Raw genomic sequence first — 22,427 nt, 5'->3', positions numbered from 1 at the left:
CCATTTTCATACCCCAAAGCCTTTACACATAAAAAATAGATCATATTTATTGATTAAAGTAAGATACATGATTCAGGTGCAGCACCAGCTCTCCCACTGGGCAGCTACACACGCTGACAATATCCATAGGCACGAGACATGGACATGACCATTGCTATATTTACACAGACAATTTTCTTGGTTACTGAGCAGCCTACAATACACAAGTGTCAAGTTTTCGTGTCCATCGGGTCCTGTGTCAGCCCCTCCTGGCTCAGCAGAGCCCCTCATGCCATGTGCCCTGCTGCCACATCTGGCCCCATCTTCAAACACCCCTGATCACCCCCATAAAAGTGAAGAGCAGCAAAAACCATTTAATGCTTCTGTGATATCTCAGTCTCCTTGGAAATTAGGTCTTCACTGCACTTCCAAAGTGAGTTTGGATGCCAGGAGCCCCACCAGCAAACCCACTGATGCCCAGTCCAGGCTGGGGACATGCCCTGGCACACAGCTGTCCCTAAAAATGTGGCCAGCCTTCTTATGGGGTACTACTGGCAGGGGAGGGGGAAGCATCAGACATCCCCTGCTCCTCACAGCCCTCCCTCCTCTGCCAAGGGTGATGTTTTGGCTCAAACCCAACCCCAAGGGCCATGCCGGGGTTGGTACACAGCGATGGACATGAATATTGCACTTCTCCCACCTGTGTGTTCCCTGGAGCCCCTTCCCAGACCTGGGTGCTTCCTCTCTATCCCCATAGTGCCCTCCAGAGGAAGGATTGAATTAAAGCTTTGCTCTGCTCCTGACCAAGCAATGCTGGTCATGCCAAAACTTTCCCCAGCACAGATTTGGAGGAGACAAGGTGAGTCCCGAGAGAAGCAGAAAGCAGGTGAGGGGCTGGAAAGGAGCAGTGACGTGGCACAGACCCACCCACACCTGGCCATGGGTCCACACACCAGCATGGGGCACCCAGAACAGAGCCAGCACAGTGAACACAGTGCAAGGACACAAACAGCACACACAGAGGAGACAGGCTGCAGGGACACCACTCTGCACAGCCTTCTCCTCCCAGAAGCAGATCAAACACCAAAAATAACCCCAGGCCTCACTCATCCTCCACCAAAGACAGGAACACAGCCCATTGCTGCTGTACCCACCCACCTTTCCCACCACCACCAGCAGCCTTTGCCCACACCCAGGGAGACAGGGCTGCACTGGGATGCAGGATAAAGGCTCTCCAGAGCAAGCCACAGTGCTGTTGGTGTTTGGGAGATGCTGCTTTAGCAGGGAGGAGTTCGGCCCATTCCATGGAGGATGCATTTTATCCCTTGTCTTAAAAAAATAGAAATCCAGCAGAAAGGCAAAGAGACTGTAGGGAGGAAGGAAAGCAGCAGCATTGCAAGGACTGTCTCTGCCAGGCATGCACCAGCCACAACGCAAGGAGCAACAGGAGTGCAGGGAGAGAGAGCTGCATCCTACAGGAGGAGAGGAGCTGAGCGGAGGCAGAGGATACAGAAGGAGTGGGACCAGGAGAGAAAGGGTTAAAAAAAGAAATATTATGGTATTTTTGTGTCTGATTTGACATTCAGTGTCAGCCTGCAGGCACAGCCAGAGCGTGCCGGGGCCAGCTCAGGCACTGTAAACAAGGTGATGTATTTTTGTGGCATGCAGACAGCATGTGGTGACCCCCAGGGACACCCCATCCCACGCAGGGAAAGGGCTCCCAGCCAAAGGTGACCAGCTCAGCCCCTCATTATGGCACAGCCTGTTTGCTCTCTGCATGCCTCAGTTCTCTAACGTTTCTGAAAGCCAAGCATTAGGTTGTGCGCTGGATGGGGATAAAGGAGTGTCACTACTGAAAGCGTGGCCCAGGCCCTGCTCAGCCTTCCTGCTCAAGGCAGCTGGAAACAGAGTTGGAGCACAACAGGAGCCAATGCCCACAACTGGGGATCCCACAGCAGGAGAGCTGTGGGCCCCAGGATGCTCCACACCTCCAGCTCTGCCCACCCTCCCCACAAGGCCAGGGTGAGGAGGCAGCTCCACACTCACTAACCTGAGCTGAGGTTTGTCTGTTGCTGTAAAAATAAAGTGCTCAGGGGAAAAAAAATAAAAAACAACAAACTGGCACAAAAAAAGAGCAGTCCCTGTTCCCCACCCTGACTGAGGAGCGGGGGAAATACGGAAAGTTTGAGATTTAAAAAAATAAAATAAAATAAAATCTACATCCCTGGGATTCCTCACCTCCCAAAGTGACTATTTACACAGGTGCCAAGGGGCTGTTTTGCTGGACCAGCTGCCCAAGGAGCCTCTAGGGAAGACGCCACCCCAGCCTGGATCCCACCTTCCAGATATATCCCAGTGTGGGACCCTGCTGCAGCTGGGCGGCTGTGGCAGTGGGGAGCCCTGTCCTCTCATGGATCAAACCCACTACACTTCCCGAGAGGAGAGGGGAGGGGAGGCCATTCCCAGGAGAGCAGTGCCCAGCACCTGTGCACCCCCAGCAGGGCACCAGGGGCGGGGGGGCCGTCACTGCACCATGACAGTGGTGGCATTGACGACGGTGGTGGCGGGCGCCGCCAGCTCCACCAGCGCCTCGTACGTCCCCACCACAAAGCCCACGAAGCCAAAGAGGCTGATGGCGACGTCCTTGGCGATGACGAGGGGGTGGATGCCTTCGGAATAGTAGGTGGCGATCTCCAGCAGCGGGGGGAAGATGAGAGCCAGGGCGCTGCTGCTGACGGAGCCCACCAGGGAGATGACGATGTCCAGGCGCGGGATGAGGATGGCCAGCACGCCTGGAGAAGGAACAGACACAACCATCAGAGCTGCCGGCTCCCAGACACCAAAACCCCACTGCAGGGATGCCACAGGCTGGAGTCAAACCTCTGCCCTCCTCCCTGACAGAAGACACGGTTGAGTACTTTTCCATATCTTCCTCCCCTAGAAGCAATTAAGCTGTTGCATTAATGAAGTGCAGCACAAAGACTAAACCCTTTTTGTTGCCCTGGGCTCCACCAGCACAAGCTCCAGGGCTGAGCAGGATGGATGCCACGGGCAGAAGAGCAGCTGCCAGCATTCCCGACCCCCCTGCTGAAAGCCAGCACTCCTGTTCCCCACACCTGGGGAGCCATAAAGCCTCAGAAACCCCATAAAAGCAGGAGATGGGAGGAAAAAGGCATCTCCCCCCACCCCAAATCAATCCATGTGGTTTGCACACGTTTAGAGCTGCTCCAGCAGCAGCACGCCCACGGCATAGCCCAGGGGAGAACATTTGTTAGGTGCAAACTACAGCCAAGGAAAATCCCCCTGGGAGACTCCTGACAGCTTGCATTTAGCAGTGCGAGCTCCAGCATATTCCTGCTCCCCTTCCTCCTGCACAGGGCCAGGGGAGGAGAGAAGGATAGTGCCTACAACCATGGCAGCTGCAGCTCTGGTGGAGGAGGGATGTCTCAGGGCTCCTTACTGGAGGGATTTGTTCACTCCCTGGACATCAGCTGCAGGCTACTGGAGCCTCCCTGAGCCAAAGATCACCCATGGCACTGCAGGAGAAGGAAGGCTTGGAGATTGACTGTGCCACCACTGCAGCCCTGCTGTCATCTGGATAAGCCTAGAGACAAACCATCCCTCCACCATGGGAAACAGCAGCAAAGGTCCTGAGCTGCTGACCTGGAGGCAGATTATCCCGGTGCTCAGCCCTGCACAGAGCCAAAGGAGTGCCCTGCCAGGTCTCTGCTGCAAACAGCATCCCTGTTCCAGCAGCCTGGGTGGAGAGCAGAGCAGCCCACCTCCAACAGCATCCTCAGCCCACCCCATACTGCTCTTTGGACTCAAAAGTAAACAAAATTAATAACTCCCTGCTAAAACAAGCAGAACTGAAGCACCAGCTGCAGCGCTCAGCCTCCGGGGCAACGGTCCTGCTTCCAGCAGGTATTAATTCAAAGGGTTTTTAAGTGTGCTGGTTTTGAAGTCTAAGCTTGAAAGACACCCAAATACCAAATTGCATCCTCTCCATCTCCCTCTTAGGGAGGCAAAGCCCTGATGTGGGCTTGTTCGGCCACACAATCATCCAATGAATATTCATGCAGCCCCCCTAATTGCTTTTATCCTTCAGTAGCCACAGAGATCCCTTACATAGAAGGATGAGGGGAGGAGGTACAAAGGAACCAGCATCCTTCCACCAACACCTCTGCTGCCTCCCTACCCCCAAAAGAAAGGGTACAGCCAATACTGATGCCTAAAGCCATCCCATCACTCCAAGCTTTCTCTTCCCTGGCCTGGCACACCCCATCGCCCTCTGGGAGAGGCTCCCACCCCCCAAGCAAGCTCTGAGCACCCGGTCCAGCATGGCAGGATTTCATCCCTGCCCCCTCTGTGGACATCAAGGCCCCAGGAACTCAGCTTGGGGGAGATGGGGCTTTGCCCCCCTCTGTTAATGCAGCGCTTCTGGCCCATCATTAGCGAGAGCCCAGGAACAGCAGCACCTTGCTCTGAGCCAGCTCCAGCACCCTCGAGTTACCACCACACTCTTCTCAAGTCCAAACCAGAGCCAGCTGGGATGTGGGGCCAGGTCCCTGATGCTTCATCTCTGGTGCATCAGCAGCGTCAAGCCATGGAGAAAAAGCTCCATCTCGGCACATGACGCCGGGGAGCTCAGCCAAGCGTCTCAGCTGTGCTGACAACAGCAAGGGTTCAGCCTTCAGGAATCAAAGCCAGCCAAAATCAGATACCCCTGCACCTGATATGCTTCACACCTTTCCCAGAGGTCCACCAGGCTCGAGCCAGCAGCCTGCTCCACCAGAGCCTCACTGCAGGCACCACATACCATCAAGGGAAGGGGACCGTGTGGGGCTGATCCAGGCAGACCTGCCCTGTAGCACACCAGGGCTTTGGTTATGGGTCACCTACTACTGTCAGCTGTCCCCTGCTGTGCTACACGCTGCAATGACTGCATGGGTACAGGAACATCTGATCCTTCATGGTCAGTGACTCCTTTGCAGCTGTGTCCCCATCCCGCAGGCACGAGGAGCCTGGCTGCACACACTGCCTACCAAAAACAGCCTCTGCTCTGGGCTGCCCTGGCACCAAACCAGACACTGGGCATTTCATGCAAAGCCTGATGGGACTTGATGACCCACAGAAGTGCCACCAGGAAGATCCCAGGCCTGATGCTCCACAGGGATCTGCCACTTCAAAACAATGGAGGAAGTTTACTACTCCTCCACTGAGAAGTCCGATCCCATACAGAGCAGGCAGAGGACCACTGCTGCTGCAGCTCAGAGGCCACCTTGGCCCCCTGGCTTGCAATAGCCAGGCCCAGGGACTGCCAGCTGGGAGGGCTTGAGCAGCAAGCCCAGAGACACTGGGGCAAGGGGCGAAGGCTCACAAAATCGCCAGCCCACAGCAGGAAGGAGGTGCCAGGTCCTCAGAGGGAAGCTCAGACAAGCTGCTTTGCACTCACATGTGAGACAGACCAGGGCCAGCCTGAGGAGCAGGTTGACCACCAGGCCCCAGCGCTCCGACACCCGGGCCACGAGGGGAGGGATGATGATCTCGGCAGGAACATAGAACTGCACAGCGTAGGTGAAGAAAATCCCGAAGGAGAAGAGCAGCTTCACAGCTTGGTACAGCCTGAAAAAGGAGAAGGACACAGTGAGACAGGCTCTTGGTACAGCTTGGTACAGCCTGGTACAGCCTGAAAAAGGAGAAGGACACAATGAGACAGGCTCTTGCTCCAGCCCCCACGGCACCAACGACAGAAATTAGAAGAGGAACGCTCTGCAAGGACTTTAGTGTGCTAGTGGTCTCTCCTAGAAAATTAGAGGTGATGCATTTAACTCACAGAAACCTTTCTTGAGCAAGGGATAGCAAAGACAGTGCAACCTCCAAGCTGTGTGGCAACATGCCCCCACACCTAACCAGAGGCTTCAGTCCCGGCTTTGCGTAAGGAACCGTCAGACCAGCAGCTGGGCTGGCAGTCTGTCAAGTGCTGCTTCCCTTTGGGAAAACTTGAGGGAACAGATATTGAGAGCAACCAGCAAACCACTGACCTGCTCCCAACTCATTCAAAGGCACAGGGAAAGCAGAAGTGTCCCTGGCCAAGTGACCAGGAGCCTAACTTGTTCCTCGACAATTTAAGGCACCTTTCTATGTTTCCAGATGCTCACATGTGCCACACTGCCCTTGGCTGCACAAAGTAACACGTCCTCTGGGTACCTGGCTCCCTATGGACAGGGATACAGTCTCCGTATCACCCTCTCCACTTCCACCCACTTCAGTCCAGGCTGGACTCTGCAAGGTCTGCAGTGACACAGGGTGGCCTTTCCCACAACCACCCCCCATAGACAACACCCAGTTGATCACTGGTATCTGCTGTCCTGACTTTTGGCCAGAATGAAGTTGCATCCATTACCCGTCCCAAGAAGTTCCTCACCTTGACCTTTGCTAGCAAAATCCAGCCTCTGACAAGGAGAGACTACAAACTCCAGGCTCGTTCAGCATGTCAAGAAGGTTAAAGGGGGTGTTATTGCTATTTTCAGCTACCTAATAGGAGGCATGGAGAAGACAGCAACGGGCTCTTCTTGGAGTTGCACAGCAGAAGAACCAGGGCAACGGGACAGAACTGCATCCCCAAAGGGTGGTTAAGGACCAGAAGAACGGCCTGGAGAGGTGGGGAACCTCTGTCCTTACTGATGCTCAACATTTAAGCTGGCCCTGCTTTGGCAGGTGAGAGGACCCAATGATCTCCCGGTGCCCTCTCCAAACTCAGTTACTCTGTGATTCCACAAGCAAACTGATCACAAAGTTATCACCAGAGTGTGCATGCTCAGCCACACATGACAAGTGCACAGTAGCCTTGAGCTGCCAACCCACAGCTGGCATATCTTATCACTGTATTCCCAGGTAAGTGATGCTGTAAAGCCATAAAGTGCTCCAGGGCAATCCACGATCAGTATCTGTTGCTAACAGAAGGAGGCTGTGTTCATGTCCTGCACAGGTCAGGAGCCAGGACAACAAGCTCAAAGGGCATTTTAAATACCAAGAAGAGGAAGAGCTCAAGCACCAGCTTTGATCAACAGAAAACACAAGTTCATGTGGGGCCCTGGAAAGGCACTGCTCGGCCAACCACACCAACGCCTTCTTCACCCAGACTGCCAGGTCAGGCCATCCCAAAAGGCTGCAAAAAATGAAATACCCTCTTGAGACCATAAGCTCTGTCATTACCTATTTCAACCAGCCACATGCAACCCAACAGCTTCCCCCTCACTACTGCATTTCTGCACTCTCCAGATGGTGCGGTGAAGCAACCCTTTTGAGGAGGCAAGGAGGGATTTCTGCACAGCAGCACAGTATTTTGGACACTGTGGTTAGACCTGGCCACTGGGAACCGACACACTCCTCGTTTGAGGAAGCTGCGGTTATAGAGAAATGAGGCTGGAAAAGTCCTTAGTCATCCTGTAACTCAACAACTCTCGAGACATTCATCAAATCTGTTCTAGAGACCTCCAGGCAACAGCTACAGCCAAGGCAGGCTGCAGCACCTCCACCACAGTCCTCACCTTGTCTCTCACGCTGCAGGAAAATCCCAGGACTTCTCACCCACAGCCCTATGACCAGCTACTGCAGCCCAACACCTTTTTACTGCCAGGGAGAAAACCTGCAGGTGAGGCAGGATGAGCAAAACACTCATTTCAAGAGCAGGTCTTTACCCATCACCTATGGTTTATGGTACGGGAATGCAGCAATCAAGGCTTTATTCCAGTATCCCAGCCCTTACTTGAGATAATCCATTTCCAGGTCTAACATTTACAGCCTCCATTGAATGTTCTGCCATGAGATAACGTGCACAAACACCAGAGTGTTCTGCGTGCCCAGTCACAAGGACCACAGCATGCCTTCCCTGGCAGCTGCCCACAAGGAGCCCTGCCACATGCCCAGGATTCCCCAGACACTGCTTCCAAAGGGCTATTCTCTTCTCACTACCCAAAAAACCCTATGGTTATTTTCAGAAGAGTACTTAGACAGAAGGTGTGGATACTCCTAGAAGCATGCATTTGCAATAGAACCTCTCTGTAGCCTAGCAGGTCACAGTAATCCCATTACTTTCCTTTTAAGGGAACATCATCCTTTAGAGCAGGCAGAGCTGCAATTCCCTGCAGAAGGCCCTGTGCAGCATTTCAGGCCAGCAGACATCGTTGCAGGCTGTGGCATGCAGAGCCCAAGACCTGGAAATGACCTGCTTTCTACCTTCAGGAGAAGCAGCAGCACTTCATCCCCTTCACAACACACTTCAGTTTACTGAGCAGAAGGGATTCACACCTACTGTGCTTGGCACGGTGGGATTCAGACCTCCCAATGGCACAGGCACACCCTTCCAGCAGCCCCATCCCTCCTCACTGAGAGCAGGGACCTGGCAGAGCTCCCAGCTCCTGCAGGGGACAAGACAAGGCTCTCAGCAGGAGCAGGACCTTCTGTCACACCACCACCAACATCCAGCAGTGCAGTCACTACACAGACCCAGCATGAATGAATGTCCACGAGCTCTAGCTGAAAGAAACCCACACAGCAATAATTAAAGCAAAACTAGGCTCTGTTTTGGTCAAATCTTTGCCTTCTCCAGAGCCCCAGCTGCATGGCTCTGCAGGGTCAGCATGAGGAAGCCCCCCAGTGACTCAAAACTTGAGTCCTGCCCAAATTTACTCCAACAGTGAGCGGGGAAGACGTAGCAAGTCACTCTTGTCTCTTGCAGGATCTCAAGCCAGCAGAGACCATCAAAGAGAAACTGCTGAATTTCAGAGTGCTCCTGGGCAAACCCAGAGAAACTGGTGCTGCAGGACAGCTTCCCAAGAAATTTCATGGCATCAAAGCCAACACTCAGCCCCAGCTCCATACCACAAGTGGTACCTCTGCAGTGTGTGCAGAAGAGCTCCAGCTCCTCCTTGCCCATCAGCACCACATCCTGCCACCCAGACACCCCAAAGCAGTGTGTCGTAAGAACAGATCGTTACTTTCAGGACTTTCTCAATAATCCCAAGCAGAACAAGCTGGAAAAGGCATTTCCTCTCAATATTTGCACACTCCACACTTCTTGTCCCAAAGGTAAGAGAAACTGCTTGCATTTCTCCTGCAGGATGAATACGGAGCCGTGGCACTGAGCAGTCACCTGTCCCCAGGGTCAGAGCAGCACAGCCCAGGTAGCTGCTGCAGCAGCCACCATCCCTGGTAAGAGGAGAAACAACCCCTCTGGGTAGGCAGGCAAGGGGTCAGGGCACATGTATTTCCACAGGGCTCCAGACAACGACTGAAGTCTCTCAAGAGGCCTTGCCAGATCCCAGAGGACAGACAGGTTTGGGGAGCTGCAGAGCTCAGCCCCCATGGGAAGGAAGGGGCATCCTCACAGCACCAGCACTCACAGGCCAAGTGTTGGCTTGAGATAAGCCACATCCAGGCACAACGTGAAGCCCAGAAGTGGGGGTTTGAGCTCCAGGGCTGCAAACAAGGAATGCAACCCACGCGTGGAGACATCACATCTCGCCCCCTCTGGGAGCTCCCAGCTTTGGGTTAGTTTTCCATGTGCTTCATTTGAGGAAGAGAAGTGGCTTTTGCACAGCTTAGAGACCTTTTGGTACAGCCACACTGGGGTTGTAATCAACATCCACCAGTCAGAGGATTGCTTAGCCCCCAGAAAGGTGCTACAAGACTCCAAGAAAAAGGCAGGAGCTGTACCTACCCAAGCAAGGACCACCAGGCATCCCAAGGAATCAGCCTGAGCTCCAAAACCAAGCTCAGACCCCACAGCTGTGAGCCTCTCTCCACCCCATACATCAGACAACCCTTGTCAAGCTCCATGGGACAGTTTGGCTGTGGCATGTTTGAACCTTCCACAAGCTCATCCAGATTTGTTCCCTTAAGGAGCAACATCCCCCACTGCCTCCTCTCCCACCTCCCTGTCCAGGACCCTCCTTCCTTGCCCCCCAGCCCCTCCACTCCCCCTGGGGACTCACCAGCAGTTGGGCAGGTTGAGTGTTATGCTGCCCTGAATGTCCGCCCCAAAGCGCAGGTACCCCAGGACACCGAGGCTGATGTACAAGATGGTGACAATGGTCATCCCCACATAGAGGACGATGGGGAACTGCTGGGGCTTCTTCATCTTGTTTTCCAGAGGCAGCACCTGGGAGAGGAGGAAGGGGAGGTTGATGACAGAACAGCAGGTTGCCTCCATCCCTCTATACCCCTCAGCCTCAAAAAGTAGCAGGGGCAGCCCCATGGTCATGCCAGGGGATGGGATGGTCACATGGAGCCCAGAGAACCTGGCTGAAAAAGCCACTGTACTGAAGATCCGACTTCTGTGCTTACATTGGAGACCTTCACTTACTCCAGCAGGTCACCCGTGCCCCTGTCTTAACGATGGGATCTGCTCCCTGCTCTCGGCAGGAGCTGTGCCTAGAGCTGCCAGGCATCTTGGGGCAATGCCAACCACCCCATACCTTGGGTGCATTACACTCTGCACCCCAAAACAGCACGGCCATGCCCACTATGTTACATTGCCCTATCTTCCCCAGCAAAACCTGGAAAGACCAAGACAGACTCTCCTCTCCTATCAAGCTTATCCGGACACATTTCAACCAGGCAGGACAATAAAAAGGGGAAGGACAGAGGTAACTCTTTCACTACACTATTAATTCTACACTACTAACACTAAATACAGGCCTTTGGCAAACATTTTTATAGCTGTCCTTGGCTTTCAAACCCTTGGAGTGGATTTCAAGAGACACAGTGGTAAAGCTGGCGAGGAGGCAGGACAAGAATAGCTTTTATTTGCTTCTCCACCTCCAAGTCATGCAAGGAAGACAGCATTTGTGCCTCAGTGCTGGCAAGAGCCCTCTGCCCTGGGCATAGCATTCAGTAAACACTCCTCCAGTAATGGATTTGGCCCTCTCCAGGCCTGTGTTTACACAGCCAGCTTATATTAAGAGATGAAAACATTTTTTTCTCCTTTGAAGGGAGCTCCCGGAAACAACCCACAACATCTTAGGGAGTCATTAAGCTCTCCACCCACCCACCCAGCTTTTTTCACAGACACAGTTGGTCTATTTACAGCATCTTCTGTGAGAGGCCCATGCAAATCCAGCCCCACGGCAGGCTGGGGCCACACAGCTGCCAAAGGGAGATCTCAGTGCCTCTGCAGCAGGGTGGGAAGGAAAGGATCACATCTTTTTATGCTGTGCTTTTTGGCCTTCCATTTGGGCAGCTTCAGGATCCAGCCTGGTAACAAGACTCAGGACAATTCCTCATCTGCAGGTCAGCCAGCACAGCCCAAGGCAACTGCCAGCGTGACTCCCAATCTACTGCCAGATAAAGCCACTTTTAAAGCAGCAACCAGCCTCCCGAGGTTTGGAGCACATGCTCCTCCAGCCTCAGATGGAAGCAGCAGGGTTTGACCCAGGAGATAGCCTGGAGCCAAAGCCAACAGCATCACCCAGAATTTGGGCTACTGTCAGAGAAGTTCAGCTGCAAATGCAGCTGCAACACAGAGCAGGTGCTGTGGCAAGTCTGAGCAGGGGCTGAGGCTCCCGTGCAGCTCCTGTGCCACACGCCGAGACTCACCACCCCGATGCCTTCGAAAGCGAAGATCGCGGTGCCAAAAAACAGGGGGTAGGTCTTCCAGGCTGCTGCTAGAGGCAGGTCTCTGGGATCAGGAATGTCCTGGAAAAAAGCCCACACAGAGTTCAGACACAGGGAAGGTGGGGAAGGCCTGGCCTGCTCCCATCCCTCCCTGTCACAGCCCCACGCCGCAGGGGAAGCCTTGTGGAGCAGAGGGTAACCACTGTGCCCATGGGAGCAGGCAGCACCCCACAGCATGGAAACACCCTGCTGCTGAACTCCCTCCACGGGACATCCCAGAAATGAGAGAGGGGAGCCCTTACACACGTACCCTGACGATGTACTGGTAGATCACAACAAGGCTGACAAGCATGGCCACGTTGGCCAGCATGGAGAAGACAGACAGGACCTTGAGATTCTGGATGAATGAGAGCAGCACCACGAAAGGCAGGATGGAAAGCATGTACAGCCGGGAGTCCATGGTGGGGGTCATCACCACCGTCCTGTTCGAGCTGCAGTCATTGGTGGTGCCATTTGCAGCAGAGACGACCTGGGGAGGCACAGGAAGGCCTGATGAACCAAGGTCTGAGAGCCACAGACCTTGGCAGACCATCCCAAGTGGGTACCCCATCAGCTCACTTCAAACACAGTTAGCTGACTAAAATCAAAGCAATACGGCTTTACAGGTAGTCTTGAAGCAAATCCCTTGCAGGGAGCAGAGGAAGACACTGAGTTATGGCACCTGAGTCAGGACAGCAAATCTTGACCAAGCCCAGGCTCGCCGGGCAGGAGAATCTGATAGCTGGGTGCAACGAGGGCAGAGGGTGGTTTGCACTGCCCACCAAGGCCAGTCGGGAAGAGAGGAAAGAGGTATTAAGTTCTGTTTCCTCAAAGGTCCTTTTTCTCTTGCTGCATGAACCTGTCATCTATGTCACACAGCCCTTCAGTCACCCAATGCTCTGTTCACATGCAATGACATCTGGAAGATACTGCTGGGCCCCAATTTTGATTTCTTCATGAGGAACCACCCTTTTCTTAGGGTCTTTCATTCCAAAGGCACTCCAGGCCATGTGCTCAGCTCTAGAGACAGTTTTGACCCAGGAAGTGGGTCGCTGAGCCATCCCCCCCAAGAGCATGGGCACGCTGTGGGTCACCAATACAACGATGAACAAGTTGGTTCAGGTACCAGGTCCTGTCTGGCCACTGCAGCAAAGGGCTCCTGAAAACTAATTTAACCTGCTCCACAGCAAGTCCTGCCCCTAGAGAGCTCTGCACAAACCACAATCCTCTGTGGGAGAGGGCAGTGCAGAGCCATGCACCCATGGGACAGCGCTGCTCGAGCCCCAGCCTGCCCTGTCTCTCTGTGGCTTGCTCCAAAGACATTTTCCAAACCAAAGCTCTGCCCAACACAGTGGCAACTCGCCCAAGGTACCACCTGCACCATGACCCCCCATCGAACACGCTATTTCCCACCACAAAAAGAAACAAGCAACACTCCCCTCTCCCCACCCAAAAAATTCCAAAACTGAAGCCGAGGGTTTTCCCAGCTGTGGCCTAAAAAATGGGCTGGATTTGCAGGTTTCTGCAAATTTCCCTGGAAGCTTGAGCCAGCCTTCACTGCAAGGGGTAGAGCAGAAAGCACCCCTTGAAGTGGCAGTAAGGGGCCGTTCCCAGGGGGTGGAGGTCAGCCCAGCCCTGTGCACACACCCTGCTGCCTCCTGCTCTCGGGGTTGGCAGTGTCAGATCACCAATGTTCACCCATTTACTCCTCCCAGACATCCCACAGTGGGAGTCTCCTCAGCTGCTGCTCCCTGAGCAGAGGCAGAGGCTCCCACTGGCAGAGCCCCCTCTTGCTCCCCAGGAACCACCTCTGGAGCCAGTGGCCATCAGGGAAGAGCTGACCAAGGGCACAGCTGTGGTGGCAGTGACCAGACCACTGCTGCAAGAGCAGAGCAGGAACACACTGGGAACAAAGCTGAGCAGTGCCTGCAAGGCACCGAGCTGGTGGAGGCTGGGAATGAGGACTCATTATTCCCAGTTTCTTACAGCACAGGAGCCAGCCAAGCGGTTCAGGGTTTCTGTTTATTTCCTCCTGACGCCTGGCAGAAGGAAACTCTTTCTCTAAAGATGTAATTAAGCTCCAGAGCCATGGGATGAGGAAAGAAACTGGAATGCAAACAGGTCCAAGGAAAGGAGAAGAGAGGTTCACAGCAGGCCCTGGGACTCACACATTACTATCTACACCAATAAATCGATTAACTGAGAGGGGCAGGACAGCAAAGACTGTCACCTCTGTTGTCACCTCTTTGCTGTTGTTCCCTCACTGGGAATGGCCCCCACTTCCACACAGACAACCCCAACACCTCTACAAAATCACAGGGACTCTCAGAAAAACCTGCTCTGTTTGAACAGGAAAACCAATCCTCCAAAGTATCTGGGCAGAGATGCAGTACTTTCCTGAGCAGCATATCCTGTGGAAACCAGACCTTTGGTGGAGAACAGGGCAATGACACAGGAGCAAAGAACAACCCGACACCCCCTCGCCTTCCCCTTGCTCATGAAGGAGGGATAAGTCCAACCTGTCTCAGATTGTCAGCCAGAAATACAAAGTACACACAGCAGAAACCCAGCTGAGTGATGACCAGGAAAAGTCCCACCATACGCCTGGAAAGCAAAAAAAGACCATTTGTCAGCCAGAACATACAGAAATAAGAGCCCACTTGGGTTTCTTGGGGCTGGACTTGCACACTGCAGCAATGCTGCTCTCCCTGGGGTTGGGGTGTACAGGTTTGGGGTGGACACCCAGCTCACTTGTCTGAGATCAGGAAAAAGGACTGTATCTCCATCCAACCTCACAGACCTCAGGGTCTCCAGTCTTCCCCTCCCATCCCTTCCATAGGGTCAGTCTCCTTTGGGTTTAGCAACTCCAGTCTGCTGCTGAATTGTGACAGCAGGAGACAACACTCCCTGGACACAGGAATGGGTGAATGGTCCCAGCACCTGATGTGCAATATGTGATGTAATGTGGGACAAGGTGGGAGCAGGCACTGGACATGTTCCGTGTCCAACAAGATGGGCCAGCGCTGCAAGACACTATTCACTCCTTTGCTATGCTGTGGAAACTTCTCCCACTCCTTTAGTCACGTCTGGTTGGGAACAGTTCTGGGTCAAAAACCCTCTGGGGGACACTGAGCACTCAGGGCAGGTGAGTCAAGTAACATTTTATGTCACTTGTGCTTATCTGCTCACACAGCTCAGTGAACAATGGCTCTTCTGTCCCAGCTGCAGCACATGCTGGTCTTAAAGACAAGTCCCTGCCCGGGGCAGGGGAGTAGGTACCTTCCCCAGATGGCATGTGTCCGCAGCCACGCGCTGGGAGTTGCCTCCAGCCCGTACATCACAGCACCTCCATAGTCCACAAACTGCTTCTGGAACCTGTCCAGAGAAGAAAGAGAGATGGGACATTAATGTTAGCCCTGTCTGCTAATTCCCAAGGCAAATGATGACACTAACATAAAAAAAAGCCCTGTAAAAAAGTGCAGCAGTTCCAAACTGAGGCTTTGACATGGGCAACTTGCTGCTGGGGGGCTTCAGAAGAACTGTAGGAGCAGGAGAGCCGAGAAGGGGAGTTGTTCCTTACCTGTTGCAGAAGTGATGGGCGCATTTCACCAGGATGCCCATGCAGTGCACAGCCACGATTCCCATCACCAGCAGGCTCACGGGACCCAGCTGCAGGGAAGAGAGGGGGAAGGCTGCACTCTGATGGCCAAAGGCAGAGCTGCACAGTACATTTTACTTCCAGACCAAACTCCATGGGCTGGGTGAGTGGAAACACCGCTGGAGGAGCTTGGGTGCAGCTCCAAGGAACTGGCCCCCCAGGACTGAGTAACCTGACAGAGCCACGAGCTTGGCAGGAATGATGCAAAAGAAGCAAGTTGGGGCAGTTTGGGTGTAGCAAAGCACTTCCAGGACTGCTTTCCAAACTATCTCACATGTCCCTATTATAAGGGTGAAGAAAAGGTCACGATCTGGCCCCAGCACCCTGCCTGACCCCACACAGGAAACCACAGCCCCGACTTACACATGAACTCCTCCACACCAGGCAGCACAACGCAGGAACAGCAAGAACAGTCTCAGCAGCAAAGCCACAGAGCCCAGGGTGCAAAAGTCACCAAATACTGAGAGGCAGCTGGGCAGGGAGTCAAGTCCCGACAGCGGCCATTCAAGCTGCCCAGCACCCCAGGGTCACTCTGGCTCTTGAGCTCCAGCACAGCAGGGCTGAGCTGCCTTACCAGGATGCCAGCATTCTTCACAGCCAGAGGCAGCCCCAGCAGCCCTGTCCCGACATTCCCCTTCAGAAGGTGGATCAGGGTCTGGTACCACCTGAGGGGGAGAAGATGCAGAGGTGACCATCAGCACCCAGACCATACACATTTGTAGCACTCAGCTCATCCTGTTGAGGGTCCACAGCAGATCTGATCTACTTCAGGGAATGCATGTGGAGGTCTTGATCCTGTCCCCTGCATCCAGCTCAGCCAGGTGGGACCAAGGAAGGTCTGAAGGCAAAAACTGAACAAACAGATTTTGGGCAGGCATTTGCAAAACCAGCTTCACGGCAAAACCCAGCACGAGCACAGCTCAGCACCAAGGCTGGACAAGGATCTCTCTGAGTTAAAGGGATCAGCCTCTCTTGTGCAGAGACAACATCCTCTGCCCACCTGGGCATAAGGAAGCCCCCACAGCATGGCTGCAACATGCCCACCCGCATGTTCTCTGAAGCTGGACATGCAGTTTGCTTGCCACAGCTCCCTATCAAACCAAGCTGGAGTGAGGGAATATTAGGAAAAGCAGCAATCCCTGCCTGCTGCCAGTGAGCCCAGCTTCACTAGGGAGCAAAAAGTAACACCAGGGCAGCTGCTCGCTTGATGCCAGCACCCCACAGAGGCAGGACCACAGCTCTGCCCTCACCACCCCCAGGAGAGCTCCCCATAAAACCACGGCTCCACCATCCTCCAGCAAAGCCGGCAGGGAGCCACCAGGAGCTCCTCCACCCTCCCCAGGTGCTGGGCCGGCCCGGGAGGGAGGGAAGCATCACTCACGTTGTGCCATTGGTCTCCCCAAAGCGCTGGTAGGACTCGGGGTGGGCGAAGCCGTTCATGCCGTCGGGTGGGCTCCCCTCGGGCGTGACGTCCGTGGAGCTGTAGTCATTGTAGTCCTCGCTGCGGAGGCGCCGGGTGGACATGGTCCCTGTGGGGGGAGCAGCATTAGGGGTGCCCAGCTCCACACCCCCCTTCTCGGGCTCCTTGGGGTCAGCCATGGTGCAGAGAGACCAGCTCGCACTGCCAGAGCAAGGTCTCCTCCAGGGCTTTTATACAGCCACAGGCTCCCGCCCAAGCAATCACGGAGTTGGCACGTCCTAAGGTCAAACGTGCATGGCACAGTCCCACTGGCTCTTCCCGCAAGCTCGTGCCCACGTCTTGGGCACACCCAGACAGAACGGGGTCAAGATCCCGCGGGCAGGGCCTGGATGTGCCCCATTTCATGTCAGGCAAAGCATACCCCTGCTCTAAGGGTGGTGAGTGTGGTGCCACAGCCACGGGACATGCTGGCACAGTGTCCCCAGCCCTGGCACTTGAGACTGGGGCTGTCAAGAAGACAAGGCCAGAAAAGTGCAACTGCTTTTAATCCGCACGCAGTGTGCTGCAAGGGAACAGCTTGCTCTTGCCAGGGAAGGGAAAGTTTCTTAACTTCCCTTTCTTTCCTCCTTTTTTTTTTTAATCAAGACTTTTTATTAAAAAGAATCAAAAGAAAATTGATTAGACTCCATCAGGCAGGAGCACAGACTATGAGACAGCACAACATCCACCTTAAAGGTTTCACAGCCAAGGAGGTGCCTACGAGACTAAGGGGCTTCCCAGGATGAGGCACCTGCACAGCCCAGAGCTCTTGCTCCAGCACAAACCCCAGCAGGGTTCTGCAAGCCAGGAGCATGGGCAGAAGCCCTCACCAAAGACACACACCCCTGCCTTCGCCTGGAAAACAGTCAGCTGATTCAGTTCCCACATGTGCCACACCCAGCACTCCAAACACCCACTGGGAAGGAGCACCAGAGGCAGAGGAATTATCTATCAGGCTCTTGCATCACAGCCTGGTGAGCCAGTCTCTGCCCCACAGCTCCTCTGGGCTGTCATGCCCCAGGCATCACCCCTTCCCCAGCAGACCTGGTGCTCCCTATCCTTTCTCCCCAGTGCTGGTGGGAAACTGGGACCAAGAGGAAGCAGCAGAGAAATGTCATTACTGCAAAAAACTGGCTCATTTCCTGCCAGAGTGCCTCGTGCACCCGCCAAGTCACGCGAGCGCCTGCCGGATACAGCCCCGGCACAGACCCACAGATCTGGCTGTGCAGGGAAGGCTCAGCCCAGGCTACTTGGGTGCTTCTCCATCCCCAGAGCCCCAGGCATCCCCCAGAGCATCGCTCTGCAAACCTGGCTGGTACACGGGAAACAAGCCAAGAGCTGCATCTGCTGGGAGGGTCCAGCCTGGAGATCAGATGGGAAGCATGGAACAAGGGTTTTTCCTCAGCTCTGGATGCTCCAGATCCCAGTTGCTCTGGAGCAGTTACCCAGGCCACACCAAAGCTGCTGTATTTCCTGCAGCACCAGGCAACACCGGCAGCTGGAAGCAGTGGTGTGTCCCACGGAATACCAGCCTCTGGAGCAACAGTGAGGCCAGCTGCAGGCAAGAAGGCACTCCACAGCCACAGGCAGTACATGCATCACTCCTGCCCAGCCTCCTCCCTCGAAGCTGGGACAGGTAATCATGTCCTGAACCGGCTCTGCTGCGGGCAGGGCGATCCGGCGAGGCAGGGACCAGGAAGAGCGGCAGCAGGAGTTTACACAAGGAAAGCATTACAAGCTGTTTGTCATCGGTGCCAGGCCCAAGGGCCAGGGGAGAGACCTGGGAGGCTTTGCCAAACACCAAGGGCTGACAGTGGGCAAGGACAGCAGGCAGAGGGGGTGCAGGGCTGGGTCAGGCATGGGCAGTCCCCCCAGAGATGGCCTGTACTTCATACCCAACAGCGATGTCTTCCAGATAAACACAACACGGTGACATCACTCTGCCTGATCGCTTCCCTGTGGATTTTTTTTTTCCCCCAAGCAGGCCCGTCTGCTTTTTGCTTTGAAGAGCCAGGGAAATGCATTCATTGTGACTTGCCTGCTTTGTGTCTGGATTAGAGGTTGCGTAGCAGCGGGGAACGAGCACTCGGCTCCCCCGCAACCAGCAGGAAAAAAGCTGCAAAACTTGTCTCATCCACACGATGAATACTTCAAACCAAGGCAAAACCCTACTACACCATTTCCTCGTCATTGCAAACAGCAAAGACAGGAACAGCCACATTCGGTTTCCACTTTGAAACCAACTCCTCTGCTGCATTCATGTGAATTGTTTTTCCTCATCTACACACAGGAGTAATTTCATCGTCATAAGTGAAGCACCTACAAAAGCTGGGGGGATAGTGACAGCAATTTGTCCCTTACAGTGACAGCCCCCCGCCAGAAGGCAAAAACAAGATGTGACTTGCTGCTGACCCTGACAGCTCTCTCCAGCTGAGCCGTGGCTGCATGTACACGGGGAAATCTTCTGGAAAAGTGAGCTTCACAGCAGAACTCACTGCCACTTCCCATAATGCCTGTTAAACCTTTTATTTCCAAAGCGTCGCTTGTAGTCCACCCAAGCGTGACACAGGGGAGAGCTGGCGCTGCCAGATCCCCCTCCCCTGCCTGCAGGGAAGCCACCATGCCCACGCCAGCACGACACCTCCCAGTCACAGCATCAGTCCTCTTGTCCCTGTGCCACCCAATGCTCCCACAGCTCCAAAGACACTCCCAGACTCACCTTTCCAAGGTTTCACAGCATGGCCTGGTCCCCCCAGCCCAGCGTCTCCCCACATGGAGGCTGCTGGGCACAAACTCCCCCCCTCAGTTCCTGCAGCTCAGCTACCCCCCCAACCAGGCTGTGCTGCTCCACTCCCTGCACCCCACAGACTGTGGGGATCCCCGTGCCCTCCCCCACTGCCACACAGCACCCCACACCCTGGTGCACACTGCAGGGGGCTGTGTCCCCCTACATGGCATCCCCACACACTCCGAGGGGAACCCCAGTGTGTGCCAACACCCTGCACGGCATCACTGCACCCCCCTGGGTACCCATGTGGGGTCAAGGCAGACCCACACACTTGTGTGGGCTCTGAGCACCCTGAAGCACCTCTGCAGGCTGCCAGGACCCCCAGGGACTTCTGGGCACCCCTGCAAGCTCCCATCACCCCTCTGCACCCACTCAGGTTCCAAATACCCACACACACATGGACACACATACAGGCCACCAGCACCTCGAACTCCCCTGAGCACCCACGTGTGCTGCCAGCTCGCTTCTGCAACCCCAGAGCCCATGCCAGCCTCCAGCACCCCTAGGGACCCCTGGACACCCATGGGGGCTGCCAGCACCCCCAGCACCTGCCCATGCACAAGGGTTGCCAGTGACCCCCTGGATCCCCGAGTTGTGTCACAGCTAACCCGAGCTCCCTCGAGCACCCACACCGGTGCTCTCTACAACTCCCTGACAGGAGGGTGTAGCTGGGTGGGGGTCGGGCTCTTCTCCCAGGCAACCAGTGAGAGGACGAGAGGGCGTGGTCTTAACCTACGCCAGGGGCAGCTTAGGTTGGACATTGGGAAGACTTTTGTCACAGACATTGGAAAGGGCTGCCCAGGCAGGTGGTGGAGAGCCGTCCCTGGAAGTGTTTAAGGAAAGACTGGATGTGGCACTCAGAGTGGCAGAGACATTTCAGATATTTCAAATATTTGAGACTCTCGAACCGATGCCAGGTGAGCAGCGGGGGGGAGGGGGCACCCTGGCATGTAGTAGCCCCTGGCTGGGCAGTTTGCTGCAATACCCCTGTGACCCACAAAACTGGGAATAAAGGAACTCTCTAAGACTCTTTGTGAGTATTAGAAAGCAGCATTCTTTCTTTACCACGTCGGAGGCGCGAGGGGATGGGATCCTCCAAAAACATGCTTGCCAAGTTACAAAAACTTCATGCCTTTATTTAGCTACCTGATGAAGAATTCATGTATTTCCCAAATCTGTCCCTCCCATTTCCCAAAACTGTTCCTCCCCTTGACACACCTCCTGTTTTGAGTCGGTGGTCCTTTAGGGTGGTCTTTCGTGACCCTCTGGTGGTTGTTCTGTAGCCTTCCTCATGCTTTCCTTTTCTTGAACTCTTGCTTTTGGCACATCATCATGCCCTTTAGAACAGCGTCCAACCATAAGGCCAGTTTTGACAACTTTGTTAGCTTTATGTTCCTTTTACAACTTCTGCTTCATAGAATAAAAACACCCTCTATCTGTTGAGAAACTCCTGAGCTTTACATAGTTTAAGCTACACCAACGAGCTACATAGTCTAAGCTACACGGCTCTGTACGGCTGCACCCCTACCACCCATCTATCCAAAATGCTGGATTTAGCACCCCCTCTTCCACCCTTCCTCCCTTCTTCAGGAGATCATTTTCCAGATAGAGCTGCCCCAGGCTCCCACCCAGCATGCTGGAATGGCCCCACAGGTACCCCACCATCCCAGCTGGCACAGGAACATGGGTTTTCCCACATATTTTGGTGAACAGATGTTTTTTACCCTGAGGAAAGCTGGAAGGGACTAAGCTGACTGAGCACACAGGACATGATTGTGGCAGGTCTCAGACCTCCCCCTTGCCGCAGCATGGTCAGAACACACTTCCCCATCGGCGGCTCCGCTCTCCCTCACACACTATCGCTGGCTGGCGTCCCCATGTTGCTCCCAGCCCTGGGAAGGGTTGCCTGGTTTGTCCAAACCCCTGCCTCGGCTCTATTTTTAGCTTTTCGTCCTTATTTAGCAGCGAGGCCGGCCGGGAGCGTGCAGGCAGGGCGTGGGAGCAGGCAGGGCCCGTGACAGATCCTGCTGCCCACCCCGCACCGGCAGCGACAACTGCGTTGCTGATCCACTGCTGGGGCTTAAGGGTGAGGAATAAATAGCCCTTTCCTCCCCTCCCACCCGGGAACAGAGCGGAAAGTTATCCCCTGGGATTAGTTTTCACTTTGAGGCCCCGGAGCAGCCGGAGGCCAGGGATAAGGATAGGGATGCATGGGGAGAGTCACAGGCACAGACTGAGCATTGTGTTGTGATCTGGGAGGGGAGCAGAGCCCCTCATCTCAAGTGCAAGGCATCACATGCTTTCCTGCTTCTTGCCAGTGTAGGTGAAAGTTTCACTCCCCCATTCCCGTTCTTCACCCCTCCATTTTGCCATGGGGGAAAAAAAGAGAATAAAAGACTGTAAGAACAGGTTAACCCACATCTTTTTGCTTGGAAAAACAAAGGCAGGGACAGGAATGACTTGAAATCAGTGCTCTACCTCAAGGCAGAAGTATGTGTGACCTAGATCCTCACAAAAGGAACTGTGACTTTTTTTGGGCTCCAACACATTCGAGAACTTCTGCAGTTGAGTTTTCTCAGCTATCTCACCCATGCAAAGTCCGAGTCACAAGGTCTCAGCAGACCTGCCTGAACACCTCTGATTTGCATTGAAGAAAAGCAGCGAGCACTTCATTAGGTCTCATTTGCAAAAGCAAATAGATTGCAAATGATGAGAGGGGCCGAAGGGTGTAACCATGACCACCCTGTCTCCACTGCCTGAGCTGCAGCTCTGCTGGGAGCCACCAGGCTGACCACAGGCCAGCTCATCACCCAAAAACCTGCCAGCACAATCTCCTCCACCTCCCTTCTCCCCTCCCCCCCCAGACTGGGTTTCTGCAAATAAAG

The 22,427-nt window shown here is 54.4% G+C and overlaps 2 protein-coding genes across 2 annotated transcripts in view; one reads left to right on the top strand and one right to left on the bottom strand.

Moving 5' to 3' along the window:
- Positions 1–21: 21 nt before the first annotated feature.
- On the bottom strand, positions 22–16,837 carry LOC103755097 (proton-coupled amino acid transporter 1). The gene is made up of 10 exons (XM_008921001.4): positions 16,677–16,837; positions 15,870–15,960; positions 15,218–15,306; positions 14,917–15,012; positions 14,157–14,241; positions 11,909–12,127; positions 11,581–11,679; positions 9,978–10,144; positions 5,435–5,604; positions 22–2,771 (listed from the first exon to the last, which is right to left on the bottom strand). Exons 1-10 carry the CDS (start codon positions 16,817–16,819, stop codon positions 2,503–2,505), a joined length of 1,428 nt encoding a protein of 475 aa, XP_008919249.3. The 5' UTR covers positions 16,820–16,837; the 3' UTR covers positions 22–2,502.
- Positions 16,838–20,452: 3,615 nt separating this feature from the next.
- Positions 20,453–22,427, top strand: part of CCDC69 (coiled-coil domain containing 69) — a 12,438-nt gene continuing 10,463 nt past the window's right edge. The window contains exon 1 of the mRNA XM_029962951.1: positions 20,453–20,459. Within this exon, the coding sequence (XP_029818811.1) occupies positions 20,453–20,459 (7 nt within the window). The remainder of the gene's footprint in view (positions 20,460–22,427) is intronic.

This window comes from Manacus vitellinus, unplaced genomic scaffold, assembly GCF_001715985.3.
Source record: "Manacus vitellinus isolate BGI_N305 unplaced genomic scaffold, ASM171598v3 scaffold_51_pilon, whole genome shotgun sequence".
Taxonomy (NCBI): domain Eukaryota; kingdom Metazoa; phylum Chordata; class Aves; order Passeriformes; family Pipridae; genus Manacus; species Manacus vitellinus.
Note: the sequence above shows the minus strand (reverse complement) of the source record. Positions and strands in the feature narration are given on the sequence as shown.

Excerpts from the sequence above, each read along its gene's own strand:
- LOC103755097 (XM_008921001.4), bottom strand. The coding sequence starts at position 16,819 with ATGTCCACCCGGCGCCTCCGCAGCGAGGACTACAATGACTACAGCTCC. Across the intron at positions 15,307-15,869 it reads TGAAGAATGCTGGCATCCTG|CTGGGTCCCGTGAGCCTGCT; the intron begins GTAAGGCAGCTC and ends TCTTCCCTGCAG. Across the intron at positions 11,680-11,908 it reads TCTACCAGTACATCGTCAGG|GACATTCCTGATCCCAGAGA; the intron begins GTACGTGTGTAA and ends GCTTTTTTCCAG.